Here is a 21,251-nt window from a genome sequence, read left to right as displayed (position 1 = left end):
TGTCTTTATCCTTTGATACAATGAAGTTCGTAATAAAAAGCTAATATTATGAACATCCAGTAAGAACATGAGGGCAATGACAAGCCTGCTACTGATTTAAATAGAACTCAAGTCTTAGAACATCAATGAATTTCAACACATACAATGAAATATATATTATGTTTCATGGTACAGAAATCATCAGTTTGACAAAAATAAAGAATGAAGGTTCCAAAAATCTCGGAATTTCCTGTTCTTGGCACCTGCAAGTATACAATGCTACATTTCTTTTCCCCTATAATTTTAACATCTCACATCCTCTGCCCAACTTGAATGATCAACCTTAACATAGCAGTCCGCAATCGATAGCTAATAGATCTCAATACACGAGCAAGACGTGATCGATCGAAAGTGAACAAGATTTTATAGGACACAGATGAGCAGTAAGTAACCCATATGCATCTGGGGTTATTTCCTTTAGGACTAATTTCAAAATTGTAACATAGTTTAGCTCACCTGCTCTCCAATTAAATCGAGACCCACCACTAGAAAAGTGATACCTTGAAATAATAGGAAGTAGAAGTGAATTCCTTGTGCAGATAACAAACTTCTGACGGAGGCTGTTAACAAAATGAATGCAAGAGCCAATTCCTTCCTGTACAGACGATTTCTTTTGCATTTCCCTGTTTTTTTCGATATCTCGAGCTTGGTTAGGTCCAGAAGACCTGATTCCGAGGATGACCGATGAAGACTAGTAGTACCTTCAACCAAAAGTTCTTGTTCTTTTTCAAAAGTAACAAGATCGTTTTCGGATGATCTTCCTAGTTTTTTTGTTACTATCCATTCGTACGAACTTTTAAAGCGGAATAATCCCAATATCATGGCATTGAATTTGGTAACAGACATGGTGTTTTCAAAGAGAAGATAGGGGACTATAAAAGGAAACGACTGTGGTGAAGGGAGAATGTTTAAGATGGACATCATTCCGGGAACGTAGCAAACAACCCAAGCTGGTAGATGAGCCTCTGGAAGGAACATGGTAAGGGGTAGAATTATACAGAACAAGGTAAATGAGTAAAAGGGAAGGATAAGCTTTCGCAAAAGGAAGAAAAGAAAGATCAAATTAGCTTTCTTCTTCCAACTTACCTGAAACACAAAATCACGTCTTAGCAAATAGCAAGCATCAAACTAAGTATTTGAAACTTGCATACAAATGGTTATGGACCAATAAACTATATATTTTCCAACCTGAATATAGTATAATTGGTTCAGACATATACTTCCGACTAAGAGGTCAAAAGTTTGAATCTTCTACTCCACATGTTATTGAACTCAAACTCAAAAGAAAAAGAGCATTGAATTTGATGGGACATTTTGAACTATGAAATTAAAAAATGAGAGAGAATTGACGAATGAAATAACATAAACATGATGAGCAACAAAAATCTTTACTATGCTACATACCTCATAAGAATCTTAGAAAGTTGTAGATTGAGAGGTGAAAACCCATTAGATACCTCCTAGATGTGGGGACCTGGAATGGCTAGCTGCTCGGAAATATCTAAATGTAACAACCCAACGCCTCTTATTTGATATTGTCCTTTTTGGGTTTTCCTCTTCAAGGTTTTATAACGCGCTTGTTAGGAAGATGTTTCTACACCCTTATAAGGAATGTTTTGTTCCCCTCTCCAACTGAAATGGGATCTCACAATCCATCCCCTTTGGGGGCTCAGCGTCCTCGCTGGCACATCAGCCGATGACGGGCTCTGATACCATTTGTAACAACTCAAGCCCACTGTTAGTGGATGTTATCCTCTTTGGGCTTTCCCTCAAGGTTTTATAACGCGTCTGTGAGGGAGAGGTTTCCAGAGATGCTTCATTCCTCTCTCAAACGAGGTGGGATCTCACACTAATGTCCTATTTTCCTACAACACAAACATAAGAATCTAAATATCCAATTGGGAATATAAGATTCCTGCAACAGAAGACTCCAAAGATAGCAAGAGATTCTTATTAGAAAAAATGAAGACCTTTTATCACTAGTAGAAAAGTAAACCATATGTTAAAAACGTTATGTGTTTATGGTTATCGATGTTGACAACTGTTAGAACTTAATCGCCTTGGTAATAAAAAATAATTCTCATGGTAGTCTAATAGAAGTTTGTTATAAACAGAGGGGCTTTGGGAAAAGGTAGGATGTTGTCGAAGAGGGTCTAAGTACCTCCATTTTCTCATTGATATTTCAATATATTTCCAAGTCTTGTTATATGATCTGGTTCCTATCAACCTGCATGTCGATGACTATATTAATGAATTGAGACAGCCCATATCTCCATGCTCATGACTACGAGCAAACCATGACAACAAATCATCACATCAGTCAACATGTGTATAACTCAATCGATATTGATTAGAACGTATGTTTTCCACCAAGCGGTCAAAAGATAGAATTCCCTACTCTCCCATATGTTGTTAAACTCAGAGAAAAAAAACTCATCACAACGAACCATTTAGTTTCCAGAAAGCAATATTAAGTAACCTCAGACTCAATTTAATGTAGACATATAATTAAACTAAATAGACGTATGAGCCAAACGAAAATGTGCTTCGAAGGAAAAGGAAACTTTAAGAGTAGCATGCAACAACTCTCGATATATGTGGTTCAAAGATGTAGAGACCTCTAGATTCTTGCGCCCTACTAAGTATTCCAATAGCTCTTACATATTCACAATGATTAACTGACTCAACTATCTCGCTCACATTGGAATTCTTTATCCGTAGAATAATCCTAGAATCGTCTTGTAACTAAGCCTTTTTAGTCTCATCTCTCGATGATAATTCTGAAGTCAGGTGATCATCCATGACAAAATCACGACAAATGTTTGTTCATCACGAATAAAAGTTTAGATGCATTGAGCTTATGTTCAATAATTTTTTGTACCATGAGAATCATCTTAGACATCACTACTACATTTTTCTCAACCACACCNAAAAAAAAAAAACAGACAAATTAAAATCTAAACAGAAGAAAATGAATGTTGGAGAAAACCCTCATCTTCCCAAACAAGTTTCCTTTCATAAACCCACAATTGGAACACTCTAGGGCCAAAAGCAAAATCACCAACAAACGGAAAATTAGTTGGTGAACACAATACATGAAACCAAGGAAAAAATGGTGGCTCACAAGCCTACACACGTTGGCGCCTACAACAATTTACAAAAGGTCGGGACAGAAAGTGTAACAGCCTAAGCTCACTACCGACAAATATTGTCCTTTTTGGGTTTTTCCTTTTGGACTTCCTATCAAGGTTTTTATAACACGTCTGCTAGAGAGAGGTTCCCACACCCTTATAAAAAATGCTTCGTTCCCCTCTTCAATCGACGTGAAATCTTAGTATCCACCCCCTTCGGGATCCATCGTCCTCGTTGACACACTGCCCGGTGTCTTGCTCTGATACCATTTGTAGCAGCCCAAGCCCACCGCTAGCAGATATTATCCTCTTTGAGCTTTCCCTTTTGGGTTTTCCCTCAAAGTTTTTAAAATGTGTCTACTAGGGAGAGGTTTCCACACCCTTATAAAGAATGCTTCGTTCTCCTCGTCTCGTCAGCCGATGTGGAATCTCATAAAAAGTGAAATGGGGATCAAATTTTGAGGTTTTGCTTTTCAGCGGCTGCAATTCCGATTGGGCTAGGCGATGACAACAAATTATGAAAAAAAATGGTCAAAATTGACAATGGCAGCGAAAAACCGGCGGTAATGACAATTACAGACGACGGTGGTGGCAACAGTCATAAAATGGCAGACACAAATCTCAATGATAACATGAGTGTCAACAAACATACAATCTTTAAGAAGGAAAAAAACATTTTGCATTTGAAACTAATAACAAATAAGTTCCATACCTTCGATTTGAGTATATCAGAGAAGCACAAACGAAATAGCTGCATTGGGCCTGAATGCCATCGGTGTTGTTGTTTCTTGTACGCTTCATATGATTCCGGAAGTTCACAAAGGCACTGAAAACTTTAAAGAGTTAGAAAATATTGCGACTAACAATATCACAGCGAACTTCCAATGCTAAAAAGGATCACACACCTTCACATCATTAAGAAATATGAACTTCCAGCCACAAAGATGGGCACGAACTGCAATATCCATGTCCTCAACAGTTGTTCTTTCTAACCAGCCTCCACATTCTTCCAGAGCTTTAATTCTCCAGACTCCAGCAGTTCCATTGAAACCAAAAAAGTTGATAAACATGCCATTTACTTGCTGCTCAACCTCAAAATGGAAGGATAAATTTATGTTCTGCAATCTTGTGAGCAAATTTTCGTCCTTGTTCACAAATGACCACCTGGTTTGGACCAATGCGAGTTCATCATTCCCCTAATGGAAAAACGTAAACACTTTATTATTGTATCCTGGGGATCTTCCAAGCTTATGAAAAATATTGCATAATAAAAGAGAAGATGACTGAATGCCATAGATTCCTTGATAGAAATCATGTAGTTAGAAAAGGAAAAAACAAATCAAGAATATATGATTTGAAGTCACCATTTAGTAGGAGAGAATTAAAAAGAAGAAAACTCCTAAAACGGGGGGGGGGGTGGGGTGGGGAGGGGAGGGAACAACAGGGACTTCCACCAAAATTGAATAACTTGACGTCTAGAACCTAATTTGTCTAATTAAGGCCTGGCCCAGTAAGTTTGAGAATCCTGATTAAGTAGGAAACTAAATCAACTTTCTCCGAAAACCTGAAAGTATTATGAAACTCTAGCTTGAACATCAACCAAGGCACCAAAAAGGTGCGATAAAACTGAAAAACAGGATTGTGAGATCTCACGTTGGTTGGTTGGAGAGGGGAACAAAGCATTCCTTATAAGGGTTTGGAAACCTCTCCCTAACAGACGCATTTTAAAACTGTGAAACTGACGGCGATATGTAATGGGACAAAGTGGACAATATCTGGTGGCCTTGCAAATAGCTCAACTCTAGACTTATCTCTAATAAAGTTTTCTTTTAATAATTCCTTGGTTTTCCATACTTTGGCCCGTTGCATATGAGGTGTAAAAATTTATAATGAATTCTAAGACTTTTCTCTACATCAAACAGAGTAATACTAACAATAATATGCATCTTGCGGCTTATTGTAACCGCTCAAGCCCACCGCTAGTAGATATTATCCTTTTTGGGTTTTCCCTTTCGAGCTTCCCCTCAAAGTTTTTAAAATGTGCCTGCTAAAGAGAGGTTTCCACACCCTTATAAATAATATTTCGTTCTCCTCCCCAACCGATGTGGGATCTCACAATCCACCCAACCGCTGGCACACCACTCAGTGTCTGGCTCTGATACCATTAGTAATAGCCCAAAGATGGCAATATTTGCTAGCGGTGGGCTTGTGTCGTTACACTTATACAAAGTATTCAATTCAATTACCTTGAAATGTGGAATGGTTTTCTTTAAAAAGTCTGGACCTGGCTGAAAATCTGCATCAAAGATCGCCACAAACTCGTAATCTTTTACATAATCACACCCCATAGCAGATTTGAGATTCCCTGCCTTGTAGCCTGTACGCATGAGGCGGTGTCTATACAATATGCGGACACCTCTTTGTTGCCATTTTTGTACTTCAGCATTGATAAGTTGTTGAACTTCTAGTTCATCAGAATCATCTAAAACCTGAACAAGTATTCTATCCTTTGGCCAGTCCTGGATACAAACAGCTGCAATAGATTGCTGGTAGACCTGTCCACCCACCAATGAGCGCAAGTATGAAACTTGTTTAAGAGCTCATATAAAAGAATAAAAGAAACTTCAAAAAAAAAAAAATCTTAAAAACAAATTTCATTGATGTATGAAGTTTACTAAAATGATGAACAAATCATAGTGATTACAAAAAGCTTTCCAAACTGGTTAAGAGAGAAGCATAAGTGTACAAATTAAAGAGATTAGACATTTTACACCAAAAAATAGCATAATAGACGACAAGTACAAAGAACATTTCTTATCACTTTTGAGATCTCACAAGTAACCACTAAAGCCCACCGCTGGCAGATATTGTCCTTTCTGAGCTTTTCTTTTCGGGTTTCCGCTCAAGGTTTTTAAAACGCGTCTATTAGGGAGAGGTTTCCACACCCTTATAAAGAATGTTTCGTTTTCCTCCCCAACCAATGTGGGATCTCACAATCTACCCCTAAGAGACCCAGCGTCCTCGCTGACACTCGTTCCCTTTTCCAATCGATATGAGACCCTCCAATCCACTCCCCTTCGAGGCCAAGCGTCCTTGTTGGCACATCGCCTCGTGTCCACTACCCTTCGGGGCTCAGCCTCTTTGTTGGCATACCGCCCGGTGTCTGGCTCTTATACCATTTGTAACAGTCCAAAGCCCACCACTAGCAGATGTTGACCTCTTTGGGCTTTCTCTTTTCGACTTCCCCTCAAGGTTCTCAAAACGCATCTACTAGGGAGAGGTTTCCATACCCTTATAAAGAATATTTCGTTCTCCTACCCAATCGATGTGGGATCTCACACTCACCTTGCCATTGCGTCGTAGGCATATCCACCACCAAAATAATAGGATCTATAATGAAAATTGGAGGGAAACTAGGAAAAGACCAAGTGATTGGACCCACCAAACAAAAAAAGTCACCTTCCTAGCTACCTGCAATTCAGATTATCCCTCAGCAGCTACCTATCCTGCGGGAGAATGTAGGACACTGAGTAATGAGTACCACTTTAACGTCCTCATTATCAAGAATTCTTCCTCCTCCAAGTGTTTTCTATACTATAGAAATGAGAAGAATTATAATCTCCACTCAGAGATCCATTTGACTCTTGCTTTGAGTATGACTCTTCACTAGAAAGCAGAATAAAATAGAAAATGGAGTAAAAGAGGGGTGAAGGAACACCTACATCTTCTTACCTCCCTCTCATTGCACATGGGAATCTGCACCAACACCATTGGATAATCATCAGGAGCATTCTCATCAGTGTCCGAGTACTCAAACGCCGCCACGGGCTTCAATCCCCAGAATTTTATCCAAAAACACCCCATCATTAAAACCAAACGATCCACTGACTGGAACAGGAATAACACAATGCACAAATTGATCAAGCTCTGCAGCGGTGGAGCCAAGTAATTTGCCCGAATCTCAAGCCAACTAGCATACACAAACCCTATCATTCCAAGCACCTCCGCAGAAGCGGAACTCACGTTAGGAGGTTTGAAATGCCAGCCATTGAAGTACGCCACAAGCTCAAAAACGAGCAACAGAAGCACCACAATCAAGAACACTTTGATTATCTTATAGAGCCGAGACGAGGCCGAATCAGCTGGAGAATCAGGCGATGCAATCCGACGATTGGCAGTGCGGATAAGATGAACGAACCCATTGGTGATTGAAGCCAAAGAACCAGCAATCTGCTGGAATTTCAACAGCCAAACCCAAGAAATCTGGCGGGCACTCCTGGTTCTCGCCCGGTCCTTATCGGCCGTTCGATCTCCAGGGCTCCCAGAACTCCGGATCTCAAGAGATAGAAATGCAGGTGAGGTCGGGAAGTTGCCGGACTTTTCCAGTCGGAGTTCGTCGTGTTCCTTTTCTCTCTGCTTGTTCCACCATTCTTGGAACTCAAAATTCGGTGTTCGAGACATAAAGAAACCCAGAAATCAAGAGAAAAAAAACAAACAAACAAAATCACACGACCTAGATCCCAAATTCTCTTCTTCGATCAGAGGAAATCAGTTATTCATCGTTCTAAGCAAAACCCTAAACGAAAATGGAAGAAAATTCAGCAGAGGAGGCAGAAACGGAAGCTGCGCAAGAAATAGCAACAACGAGTGGAAGATTACACACACACTCGGTATTTTTTTTTGGTGATTTTCTTGTTTGTACCTTTTACATTTGGTGAAATGTGAAAATTTTGATGGATGAACGCAGGATAGGAGCGGAGAAGGCAGGCCATGTGCAGTTCCGAAATTCGAAAGTGGACCTTCGCGCACTACTTGCGCCATTGTATGCGTTGGATTGGATAATCCGACGCTTCGCCTCCGCTCGAACCCTCCACGCTTCCATATTTCTCTCCTCTTCCCATTGCAAGAGCACGACATCTGTCTTTCCTTAGATTGGGTCAATTGGGCCAATGCTTCTTTAAGTCAGTTCATATTGGTTGGAAGCCTTTTATCCCCCCAGAAATGGGCGCCATGGAGCTTACATCCCAAGGAGTCTGATTGTCATGGCTGGTGTGATTAAGAACCCTTGGCTTGGACAATGCTAATGATGAACTAATACTTACACCATCGTTATGCATTGTCGTCAGACTCACGATTTTAAAATGTGTCTATCTACTAGGGAGAGGGTCTCACACCATTATAAGGAATGTTCCGTTCTCCTCTCCAACCGACGTGGGATCTCACAATCTACCCCTTTTGAGGCTCAACGTCCCCGCTCGCAAACCGCCCGGTGTCTGGCTCAAATGCCATTTGTAACAGTCCAAGCCCATCACGCTCTTTGTCTGACTCTAATACCATTTGTAATAGCTCAAGTCCATCACACCCTGTGTCTGGCTCTAATACCATTTGCAGCAACCCAAACCCATCACGCCCTGTGTCTGGCTCTAATACCATCTGCGACAGTCCAAACCCATCACACCCCGTGTCTAGCTCTAATATCATTTGTAATAGTTCAAACCCATCGTGTCTCGTGTCTGGTTCTAATACCATTTGTAATAGCTCAATCCCACCATGCCCTATGTCGGGCTCTAATACCATTTGCAGCAACCCAAACCCATCGCTCGCCCGTGTCTAGCTCTAATACCATTTGTAAAAGCCCAAGCCCATCACGCCCAGTTTTTTGTTATAATACCATTTGTAACCGTCCAAACTCATCACACTCGGTGTATGGCTCTAATACCATTTGTAACAGTTACCCATGACACCCAGTGTCTGGCTCCAATACTATTTGTAACAGCTCACGCGCCACCACTAGCAAATGTTATCTGTTTTAACCCGTTACATATCGCTGTTAGCTTCACAATTTTTTAAACGCGTTTACTGGGAAGGATTTTCCATACCCTTATAAACAATATTACGTTTCCCTCTCGAACCAATATAAGAACTATCGAACACGTGTTCCCAATAGAGAACGCGTATGCTCAAATGAATGGTCCACCAGAATATATTATAAACAAACATTTAATTAATTTCCTAAGAAGCAATGCATTTGGTCGGTGAATAGAAATACTGTTTTTAAAAAAATTATTTTTAGTAATTTATTAATATATTTTTAAAACACAAAAAAAAAAAACTATAACAATTCCAACATTTAAATTTTTTTCAAAATTCTTAAAACATGAATTAAAAAATTAAATAAAATATGTTCGATAATTATTTTATTTTTAAAAAAATTAAGTTTATAAACACTCATTTTATTTAATTATCTAAATATTTTTAATTTAAATTAAGCCTTAAAAATTAAAAAAATTATTGACTAGAAAATTATTGGAAAATAGTGAAAAAAATACCATTTTTATTTTAAAAAACTATGGTTAAAGAATTATATGATTATTAAAAATAGTCAATCATGTCAACCTTCACCTAAGTTGACTTAATCGAGTTTTATTGGGTTAAATTTAAAAATAAAAATAAAAAACAAAAAATTTTTGTTCGATTTATGGGTTGAATTTTTTATTTTTTTTAATATAATTATCAACGAGAATATAGATAAAATTCGACGTTAATATATATATATTTTTTTAATTTTATAAAAATATTTAAATTAACGACATTTCACATCTCCTTATCTTATTTCTCGAAATTAAATGAGAAATTAATAAATAAATAAAATCATTACTGATTTTACCTCGTGAACATCTCTAATGATTTAATTTATTTTTAAGTTGTTAAATAATATATTTAATTTGGGGCGGGGAATTGAATATTATTATTATTTTAATTAGTAAAAGCATTATCATTATTATGTGTTGTAAATAATGATAATAGAGATAGTTATTTCACCCAAAACGTTGACATTATAATGTTGCATTACTTATAACACATCAAGTTGAACCGTGTGAAATTATTATTCATAATTAGTAATTTACATGTTATTTAATCATAGATTATAATATACAATATAATTTATTTTAAATTATTACGCCAATGTGATTCAATTAAAAAAAACGAATGACTAGCTTCAATACAGTTTATCTATGAATTTAATAACGTGCGTGGATACTAAAATTTAGATCAGTGGATCGACAATGAATTTGTGTTATTGAAAACTGAAGTGTATCTATAAGACGAACGAGATGAACGATGAGGTGATGCTACACTTTCACCCGTAACGATGAGTATGAAATTGCTGTAACTGCTGAATCTTCTACTGGTACGTGAACAAATGCGTGGACCGACTTTTAAGAGATCAAATAAGAAAGAAAAAATAATAATAAAAATATATAAAAAAAAAAAAAAGTCTCAGCCATAATCATGATGTGAAGCAACACATCTTTTTTAAAGACCATCAAGCCAACCTAATTACGAATGCACCACAAACGAGTCTAAACGATATCATAAGGAGTGGAGACAACTCCCAACGTGCGATTAAGCAACACTCAAAGACACACAAACGCAACGACATATTGTCATCTAGTATCCAATCCTATCATAGAAGAGTTGACTTAATCACGACACTTAAAAACAACTGAAGAATGCACCTATGAACACAACTACATAATATCACCGGGTGTCTCGACACTGCTATGGAAGAGTTGGGTTGGCTCAATATTGCACCTACAGCTAACGTTGCAAGTCGAACATTTAGGCAATAACAGTACAAGAACGAGCTTACACCCACCGTTAATATTTTAAGTATAATATTTAAAATATAAAGACTTTTATAATTGAAGTAAAAGTAAAGGATAAGATATTTATTTTCCAAAAAGGGTTAAGAAGGTGGCCTGCGAAAGATGAGGAATAAAGGTGGGAATTACTTTTCTACCCTTCCAAAAGATTGGAATTTTATAAAGAAATTCCTCTCTATCAAATCAAACAAGATATAAAGGTTTTTTCTTTTTCTGATTTTTTTCAATAAATTTTTATTTAAAAAAAAATCTTAAAATTGAATAATAATAATAATAATAATAATAAGTTAGTAGGTAGGAGAGAGGGTTTGGACATATTAGAACATGATTGGGGTAATATTATAATTATAATCATAATTATAATTATAATTATGTAATGGGGACAACACTGTCACATTGACAATTTTATATTTTCTCATCATTACTCTCACAGAAAATAAATACATCTGAAGCATCTTTTTTTTATTTTTTGGGCATAAAATATTAATAAATATTACCACTAATCTGCACACCAATTATAGGCTTCTTAATATTAAATTAACATAATAGTAAATAATTAATTTTTACAGTAATCCAAAGAAATGATGGTGAAGAAAATAATAATTAGTTTTTGGAGGATTAGACTACAGCTGGTTACAACATTAAGTAACAAAGAATCAAATAATAATTGATTTGACATTACCAACCAAACCAAACATTCAAAACCCTCAAATTATTATTATTATTAAAGTTGTAATTCTTAACATTAAACGACAAAATATAAGACCCCATATCGATCAGGGAAGGAAACGGGTTTTACAAGGACGTTGGACTTTGAAAAGAAGTGGATTGTGAGATCCCACATCGGTTGGAGAGGGAAACGAACGTGTTTTACTCGAAAGGGTAAGCTTCAGAAGAACAACATGAACGGTTCCACAAAATGTCTAAGAAAATTTTGATTTTTTTAAAAAAATAATAATAATTAGACAACAATATTAACATAAAATAGAGATTACCCATTAAAAGAAAAAAGGACAAACTGATTTTCTCTCTCTCTCTCTCTTAATTAGAGCTAATAATAGAATTGATAAATGGGATTTTGAAAATTAATCTCTTGTATTTACAACAGCAGCCTGCCTTTGTGTATGGTGTTGAGGGAAGAGATCGGAGTTGAATTTTCATTTTGTCTTCTGAGCCTGCAATAATGCATTTCAAAATTATATATAAATTATAACATTTTCAAATGATTGTGATTATGATTCTTAATATTATTGTTATTATTACAATAATTACCTATGTTGAAGAAGCTGTGAGATTGCAATCATAGTTTTTGCCTTGGGCTTGATTCTGGACGAATCCCATATGAACAATGCTTAGAAGCTCATCCTCCTCCCCAAAGCTTGGATACTGTGTGTCAAAAATCAAAGTGAAGAACAGTTTTAGTCGGGTGGATTATCGTATGAGCGATTCGATGGTAACGAGTCAGTCACCTGAGAGGGATTTAGAGGGAAGGAACTGAGAGGAGGGAGTTGAATGGGGAGATTTTGACATGAAACAGAGTCGAGAGGGTCCATGGAGGTGGCTGGGAGAGGGGGCTTTTGGTAGTGGTGGTGGTGGTGGTGCCCATAATAGCTTGAAGCTGAGGAATCTATAGGATGTGGCAAACTGGTGGCTGATTGGTACGTCTGTCTCAGCAACAAGAAGAAAAAAAGTTGAGGAAATGGAAGTTCATAAAGGAGTAAAGAAAGAAACAGCCATTTTTAAGAGAATTTTACTTGTTTTAAGATCAGAGAATCCATGTTGAAATCCACTCTGGTTGTATTCACAGATGCTAACTTCATGGAAAGAAACTGAAACACAATTCAAGAATTCAAGAATTGTTACAAATTTTGATCTCTAAACTTCTAGTTTCGTTTTGATGGATCGAAAGAATTTTGATTTGATTACCTCAACTTGGTGTTGCAATGACTGCACATAGTTGATAATCTCATCAAGCATTAGAGCTTTTCCAGTAACCTATATTGATCAGAAAGGAGATTTTGTAACGGAAAAGACATGAGAGTTTCTTAATTAATTGCAGCTTTTTGCAAGAAATTCTGACCAACCTTGTTGCAACCTGGTACAAGATCTTGAAGAAGCTTCATTCGTTCACTGATTTTCTCTCTTCTGACCTTCAGTTCAGAATGAGAATGAGAATGAGAATGAGAATGAGAATGAGAATAAAAAACTAACGAACAAATTTGTTCACTCACTCTTTCAGCGAGGCTATGGCTGTCAGTAGCTTGGCCTCTTCTTGCTCGGACATGAATGTAATCTTTTGGAGGCTCGGGAGGATTCGTGTTCGTTTTTTGTTGCTTCTCTTCGGCTAAATTTGCATCGGTTTTCTTCGAATCCTCTTCTGTTTTCACGTTTTCCTTCGTTTCCACTGCCTTGATTTTCTTCGGGCTTCCTTTCTCGGGAGTTTCAGCAATCTGCAACAATGGCGGAACCAAACAGAACGAAACAAAAATTAATGTTCAGCCAGTGATTCTCAATTTAAGATGTAGAAGAAATGGAGATAATGTTCGAATTTTACCGGCTCTTTGAGTTTCGCCTTCGAAATTGCCTTTCTCTTCCGTGGATTCGAAATCGCCTTATCCGGATTTGAGAGAGACGATTCGTCTTCTTGCGACGAGGAATTGTTCTTCTGTTCTTGCAACTTCGTTTCAGATCCGAGGGCTTTGAGCGACGGACTGCTCGAAACTCGGCTCAATTTCTCGTTCGCGATCGAGAGGTGAGATCTGAAATTACCGAATTCATTCGTCAACTGACGTCCATTGAAGCTCCTACTTCCAAAACACGAAAACCTAGCAGCACGCTCAGCAAATCCAGGATCGGACGAAAACTCCGCCACACTGGAAGAAGAAGAAGAAGAGTTCAATTCCGAGATTCTCCTCCCGGAATTTGCGCCTAATTTTCCGATCAGTTCTCTGATCACAAAGCTATCGTTGGTAGGGTTGGAATTGGAGGGCGCTGGAGAAGAAACCATGGAACTCAGAGCGGAATCGAATTGGAAGCTCTGTTGAGGAACTGGATTGAGATAGCAATCCGGAGGCGAAGGATGAGAGGAAGAACAGTGATTATTGAACTCAGGAACATGAAGCTGAAGTTGTTGAGGTTGAACATCCATGGCGGACGAAAAGGAGTGGTTCCAGGTCGCCATGGAAGGATTGGAGTCGAAATGCATAAGAGATTGAGGGATTTCAGTAGCATTGAGGAAGAATTCGTTCTCCATTAACAACAAAAATTGAAACAATTGAGGAAATGGGAAATGGAAATTGATTGGGAGACTGAGAAAGAAGATAAATAGAGGAAACAAATAAAAAGAGTGTTCCTTTCTTTGACCTTTTTTCTTCTTTTTTTTTTTAGCTTTAAATTATGATGTCAACCTCAATACCAAGAAATTTGTTTCTTCACTAAATCTTTTATATACCATTTTCGTATGTAATGAGATTCCACGTCGATTGAAAAATGGAACGAATCATACCTTATAAAAGTGTGTAAATCTCTCCTAACATAAGCGTTTTAATCGTGAGGATGACAACGATACGTAACGGGCCAAAATAGACAATATCTATTAGCGGTGGACTGGAGTTGTTACGAATAGTATCAAAGTCAGACATCAGGCGGTGTGCTAGTTAGGACACTAGGCCCCAAGGGGATGGATTGTGAGATCTCACATCGGTTGAAAAGTAACAAAGCATTCCCTATTGCAAATGGTATTAGACCCAAACACCGGATGGTGTGCCATCGTGGACACTGGGTCCCAAGGGGGTGGATTGTGAGTTCCCACATCGATTGGAGAGACCATAGTCAAACACCAGACGGTGTGCTAGTTAGGATATTGGGCTCAAAAGAGGTGGATTGTGAGATCTCACATCAATTAAAGAGTGGAATGAAGCATTCCCTGTTGCAAATGATATCATAACCAAACACTAGATGGTGTGCTAGCGATGACACTGGGTCCCAAAAGGGTGGATTGTGAGTTCCCACATCGACTGGAGAGACCATAGTCAGACACCAGACGGGGTACCAGTTAGGATCTAGGCTCCAAAGGGGTGGATTGTGAGATCTCACATCAGTCAAAAAGTGGAACGAAGCATTCCCTGTTGCAAACGGTATCAGAACCAAACACCACATGGTGTGCCATCGAGGACACTGGGCCCCAAGGGGGTGGATTGTGAGTTCCCACATCGATTGAAGAGACCATATTCAGACACCAGACGGGGTACCAGTTAGGATCTAGGCTCCAAAGGGGTGGATTGTGAGATCTCACATCAGTCAAAAAGTGGAACGAAGCATTCCCTGTTGCAAACGGTATCAGAACCAAACACCACATGGTGTGCCATCGAGGACACTGGGCCCCAAGGGGGTGGATTGTGAGTTCCCACATCGATTGAAGAGACCATAGTCAGCCATTAGATGGTGTGCCCGTTAGGATATTGGGCTCCAAACAGGTGGATTGTGAGATCCCACATCGATTGGAGAGAGAAACAAAACATTTCTTACAAGAGTGTTGTCTCTCCCTAACAAAAGCGTTTTACAATTATGAGGTTGACGACAATACGTACTGGGCCAAAGCAAACAATATCTGCTACGGGCTTAGTGTCCACTAGTCCTCGATAACCGAACAAAAAAAAACATACACACACATATATATTATAATTAAAATTATTTATGAAATAGATAGATGAGAGAAAAATGGAACATAGGGGAAGATTGATTTTATATTTTATTAATATTTATCAAATAATTAAATATATTTAATTTAATTGAGTTAATATCTCTAGGTAATGGAGCAGCCCCCTAAAATCTTAATGATTAATTAATTAATTTAATATATTTTTTATATATTAATGTTTCTCCATATATATTCCTAGTATTGTTCTTCATGATTAAAGTTTTGACCCTCATCAAATACTCCATTATTATCTTTTTTGTGACATGATATTTTTAACATAAACTTTTTGTTAGTATTATAAATTTATTTTCATTTTTTAATTCGATATGCACTTTTCTAAACACTGTTCTTCCAACACCGTTACTAATAATTAATTTCGAGTCTGAAAAACTTTCACCGATTCATTTTTGTCTTCTCTCGACAATTTTACGCGTTAGGAAAAACCTAGAACCTTATAACGGTCTACATCGGGACATTTTTGCACCTACAATGATATTTTAAGGGATGCATTTCATTTAAACGTGTGACCTATTTTCTTTGAATGCCCCGGAAAGAGACAATTCACGGGCAATTAATGGTCGATCATTAAGAGCGTTTTTAGCGACTTCACAAAATCTAATGAACTATGTGCGAGGGTCCACTTAGGTTGAAATGTACCAATTTAAGTATATGTTTGCGACCAAAAATGCCAAATTGCTACAAGACAATATTGCTTCACTTTTGTACTGCGACAACCTACTCAATTCTATAACGTAACATTTTTCTTTAGAGTTAAACGACACGTGAAAGTATATATTCGAATTTGTAGCGTAATGTTAAATCGTGGATCTATGAAACATTTATGGATGTTCATACGACTCAATAACTCGATGAACTCGTACTACCGAACCCAAAACATAAAAGTTGGATTGGGTTGGATTTAATTTTTTAAAAAACTGAAAAACTCGGGTCGGTTTGCGAGTTGACATTTTTTGATCGGGTCAACCCAATTAACTAAAAAAATAGGGTTATAACCCAACTGAAACCAATCGACCCTATTTCTAAAAATTATTATAAAAATTAATAATATTTAAAATTTGAGGTCGATGTTAATGATTTACTGTGACCGGTAAATATTTGATATTTAAATTTTATTAGATTTTAGTTATTAATTTAATATATTAATAATAATAATTAAAAAAATAATATGAATATAAAAATAGTTTAATTTCGATTGGTTCAAACAATAATTGGTAATTTTATTTATTAAACTATATTTAATAATAATATATATAAATAGATATGACTTTTTCTATAAATTTTTTAAGAGAGAGAGATAATTAATTTGAAGTAAATGCATGGGTTTCGATGAAACTAAAATTAAATTAAATTAAATTAAATGCATTTATTAGTTTAATAAAATAAATAATTTATGTTATTATATGGTATTTCCAAGAAAGTGAGATATTTTTTTTCTTGGATTAAAAAAATAAGGAAATTTGAATTGCAAACGAAAGAGGCAATATGTGAAACCGACCAAAGCCGAGTGGGAATTAAATGCAATGATTGACTTGCCTTAACACGTTACATAATTTAAAATAAAAAAATAAAAAATAAAAACTCCAAATTATTAAAAATTTAAACAAATGTCAATAAAATATACCATATATGAAAATTATTTCTCGAGTCCAAGCACACTGCTATGTTCGGTTTTCTCTTCTGGGCTTCTCTTCAAAGTTTTAAAACGCGTTCGCTAGGGAAAAGTATTTCTCGAGTCCAAACACATAGCTACGTGGAGTTTTCTCTTTTGGACTTCCCCTCAAAGTTTTAAAACGCGTCCGCTAAGGAAAAGTATTTCTCGAGTCCAAGCACATAGCTATGTCGGGTTTTTTCTTTTGGGCTTCCCCTCAAAGTTTTAAAACGTGTACGCTAGGGAAAAGTATTTCTCGAGTCCAAGCACACAGCTACATCGGGTTTTTTCTTTTGGACTTCCCCTTAAAGTTTTAAAATGCGTCCCCTATGAAAAAGTATTTCTTCAATCCAAGCACACAGCTATGTCGGGTTTTCTCTTTTGGGCTTTCCCTCAAAGTTTTAAAATGCGTATGCTATAAAAAAGTATTTCTCGACTCCAAGCACACAGCTACGTCAGTCAAAGTTTTAAAACGTGTCCACTAGGGAAAAATTTTCACACCTACAGCTTGGCCTTTGCTTTTTGAGGCTGACTCTACCCACATCTCTATGTGCCCGGAGCACTTCCATATGGAGAAAGATAGGCTTACCATGTTCCATCAATAGCACCTAACCTATGCCGATTTTGGCGGACCGTGCTCCACCCCGGTGAACTTATGCGGTTCCGACGTACCCAGAGGCCAGAGGCGAATCCGTTCACGGTCCGTAGGACCAAGACCATTCAAAGGTAGGTGGCCCGCCTAGAACAGTCATCTTTGACTGGGCTTACACACATTCGCTCACTTACGCTGTCCCCCCTCAGCTTACCCTAGCCACGGGCCTTTTGCTCTTCTAACGTAAGCTACAAGGCTTCACACCAAGTCTTCACTGACATAATACGCATGCTTAAGTAGGGTCAGGCGTAACCGTTGTTGCCTGATGGGAACTTCCCCCATATTGCTATCAATGTCTTCATGTCGCACGACCTCTCCATTATAGGGAATATTTTGTCCCCTCTTCAATGGACGTGGGGCCCAACGTCCTCGCTAGCACACAGCCCAATGACTGACTTTGATATCATTTGTAACAGCTAAAGCCCACCACTAACCGATATTGTACTATTTGAGCTTCCCCTCTAGATTTTAAAATGCATCTGCGAAGGAGAATATTCCACACTTTTACAAGAACTGTTTTGTTTCTCTCTCCAATGTGAGATCTCACAAGCTACGTTTCAAAACGACCAACTTTAAATTTATGAAAGAAAATAACAATGTATACAATGAATTGAGCATACCGGCGCGAGTTTTCTAGGTAACAACACTACAAATGCTGAATAAATGCATTTTTACAGTGTTGGGTTTGGGACATGGGATCTTTAAACGTCAAACAAGGGGTTAGACTTAGGAACAACGGATGACGAGCGTTGTAGTCAGTCGATGGTTAGGTTTGAGAATGACAAGGGTTGCATTTTGTTGTGGGCTAAATGCGACCGTGACATCAAAGTAAAAAAGAGATACATAAATGAACCGAATATTACATTATTATTATTATTATTATTATTACGAAACTAAGCCCTAAAATTTAATTTTGACTTTTAATTTATTTTTGAATATTTAAATAAGTGGTGTGGGAATTAAATAGCTTAAATATAATTCGCCTAGTAACCGGAGCCAGCGAATTAGAAGGAAATTACGAAGCCCGAGGTTTTATTTTTATTTTTATTTTATTTATTTGTTTTTAATCAACGCAATCTTTTGTTTTTATTATACAATATCAATTTAAGAATTAATGTTATTTAAAAGAAATAATTCATATAATAATTTTACTTTTATTTTATATGTCATTAAAAAAAAAATATATATTGAGAGTTTTTATTTATTTATTTATTTATTGTCCATTTGGTAAAAATAAAAAATATAAATTATAATAATGTCCATTTGGTAAAATCAAATTTATATTTATATTTTTATATTTTATAGAAATGAGATATTAAAAATTTGTTTGGTAATTCCATTTTTTTTTTATTGTTTTCTATTTTAAAGTTAAAAATTATACCATATTTGGTAATTATTTATGGTTTTTAGTTCCCCTTTTATTGCATAGTCAAATAAAAAATTATTATTTTTTATAATCTTTATAAAATCCACCTTTATCTAATGTTTCTAGAAAATATAAATAAATGGGAACTTCAATTTTTTAAAGGAAAATTACCATTTTGCCCCTAAAGTTTGAACACTTATATATATATATATATATATTAGAAATTCCAATATAATTCATAGAATTTAGTTAATTTCTCGAATTATTCACGATCTTATTAGCTCAAATTAACTGCTTTTCACTTCTATCGATAAACCAATTTGAGTATTGATTTTTCTGTTATTCATTGAAGGATAATTCATTACAAGTGACGGAGATCCACGTTTTAAATAACGAAAGATATTTAAAAATTTGATTCTCATGCAAAAATTCAATGTATTTGTAGACGAATTCAATTATTAATTTCCAACCATGGGATCACGGGGCAACTCGAGGCAGAGGAAAAATTCATTGGGTCTTTGTGCTCAATTATTGTGACTATTTCGAGAACATTTATGTACATCTTTTTCAATGAAACGAATTTTCCCCTTTTCTCTATTCATGTTCCAAAAAGAACAAAAAGAAAAAAAATTAATTAATGTGAGACACGGACGTTCGGGTGTTTCTTGTGACTAAACAAACAATAATCAACTTGGTTCAAACACAACCGTTATATAGGTTTGTAGGTTCAAATCCTGTGAAATCCCGTTGGAGAAAGGAACAAAACATTACTTATAATAGTGTGGAAACCTCTCCTTAGCAGACGCGTTTTAAAATCATGAAACTAACGATGATAGGTAATGAGTTAGTCAAAGTGGACAGTATTTATTAGCGATGAGTTTAGACTGTTATAGCCATAAACCCGTTTGGCTCCTTGTGGAGTATATCTCACATCCAGCCATATAATTAGGAAATGGGGCAGTGCCCGGAAGCTCCGACAAAAATGGAAAGCTTGTCAAGCTGTATGTCAATGGATACAGAATTCTTCGAACCAACGTATTTGAAATTCAAATCCGAACAAGACAAAGGCTCGCAAAGTCACAAAAGACAACTCGAAAGACCAATCAGGCATTAGTTTGACCACGTGTGAAATGATCGTGCACGAAGAACATATGAAGAAAACAAGCGCAACCCTAGCATTAATGCATGGCTTTTAGCTGATTGAAAAGTGGTCAAAAGGCCAAATTTTAGACCAAAGACTTTACATGTAACCTATTGTGCATGTCCAAGAACTTAATGCCATATCAAATGGTCAATGGTATATAGGAATATTGATGTACGATTGATAACGAAAGGGACGGTTTTGATTGTGTAATTGACTTCGAGTGTTTGGTTAGCTCAAATGGCTTCAATGTCGAGATCTGGATGTTACTCACATCTCGCTTCTGAGAGTAAAGACTATCCTCATATCGTATACCCGAGTCTTTTCAGCATGTTTTGTTCTCACTCGCACGCTTTCTGGAGGAGGTCGTCGAGTATAGATGTGCGATCCTATATCAGTCAGGAGGAGAACAAAACATTTATTATAAAGGCGTGGGAACCTCTTCCTAGCATACGCGTTTTAAAAATCTTGAGGGGAAGCTCGAAAGGGAGAGCTCAAAGAGGACAATATTTGCTAGCGGTGGATTTGGGTTGTTACAAATGGTATCAGAACCAGACACCGGACGATCTGCTAGTGAGGACTTTGGGGCCCAAACGGGATGGATTGTGAGATCTCACATCAGTTGGGGAGAAAACGAAATATTGTTTATAAAATGTGGAAACCTCTTTCTGGTAAACACGTTTTTAAAATCTCAAAGGAAAACCCGAAAAGGAAGACAGAACAAAATCAGATTAAATTTTGAAGTCAACTGTAATTTATTGGTATATGCAGTAATTCTTATTCAATTGTAATTACGAGTTCATCCATGTACTGATGTGTCACAGTTAAATTTTTAGAATAATAAAATGAAGGCCAAATTCGTAATTTACTACTAATAATAATATTAT

General features: G+C 36.7%; 2 protein-coding genes across 3 annotated transcripts; both read right to left on the bottom strand.

Moving 5' to 3' along the window:
- Nucleotides 1-68: 68 nt before the first annotated feature.
- On the bottom strand, nucleotides 69-8,083 carry LOC111778248 (probable xyloglucan glycosyltransferase 6). Of its 2 annotated transcripts, XM_023657955.1 has the most exons (6): nucleotides 7,873-8,083; nucleotides 6,903-7,746; nucleotides 5,417-5,725; nucleotides 4,076-4,366; nucleotides 3,883-3,996; nucleotides 487-1,125 (listed from the first exon to the last, which is right to left on the bottom strand). In XM_023657955.1, exons 2-6 carry the CDS (start codon nucleotides 7,629-7,631, stop codon nucleotides 487-489), a joined length of 2,082 nt encoding a protein of 693 aa, XP_023513723.1. In that variant the 5' UTR covers nucleotides 7,632-7,746; nucleotides 7,873-8,083. The 2 variants fall into 2 exon arrangements, with proteins under 2 accessions (XP_023513724.1, XP_023513723.1); XM_023657956.1 differs by lacking the exon at nucleotides 7,873-8,083 and having other exon boundaries at nucleotides 69-1,125; nucleotides 6,903-7,631.
- Nucleotides 8,084-11,684: 3,601 nt separating this feature from the next.
- On the bottom strand, nucleotides 11,685-14,187 carry LOC111778097 (transcription factor bHLH62-like). Its single transcript, XM_023657744.1, has 8 exons — nucleotides 13,392-14,187; nucleotides 13,069-13,287; nucleotides 12,922-12,987; nucleotides 12,764-12,832; nucleotides 12,592-12,666; nucleotides 12,307-12,501; nucleotides 12,110-12,223; nucleotides 11,685-12,012 (listed from the first exon to the last, which is right to left on the bottom strand). The coding sequence occupies exons 1-7, from the start codon at nucleotides 14,088-14,090 to the stop codon at nucleotides 12,110-12,112; spliced, it is 1,437 nt and encodes a 478-aa protein (XP_023513512.1). The 5' UTR covers nucleotides 14,091-14,187; the 3' UTR covers nucleotides 11,685-12,012.
- Between the last annotated feature and the right edge of the window lie 7,064 nt (nucleotides 14,188-21,251).

This window comes from Cucurbita pepo, chromosome LG17 (genome assembly GCF_002806865.2).
Source record: "Cucurbita pepo subsp. pepo cultivar mu-cu-16 chromosome LG17, ASM280686v2, whole genome shotgun sequence".
Taxonomy (NCBI): domain Eukaryota; kingdom Viridiplantae; phylum Streptophyta; class Magnoliopsida; order Cucurbitales; family Cucurbitaceae; genus Cucurbita; species Cucurbita pepo.
The sequence above is the reverse complement of the archived record's forward strand: the minus strand, read 5'-3'. Positions and strand labels throughout refer to the sequence as shown.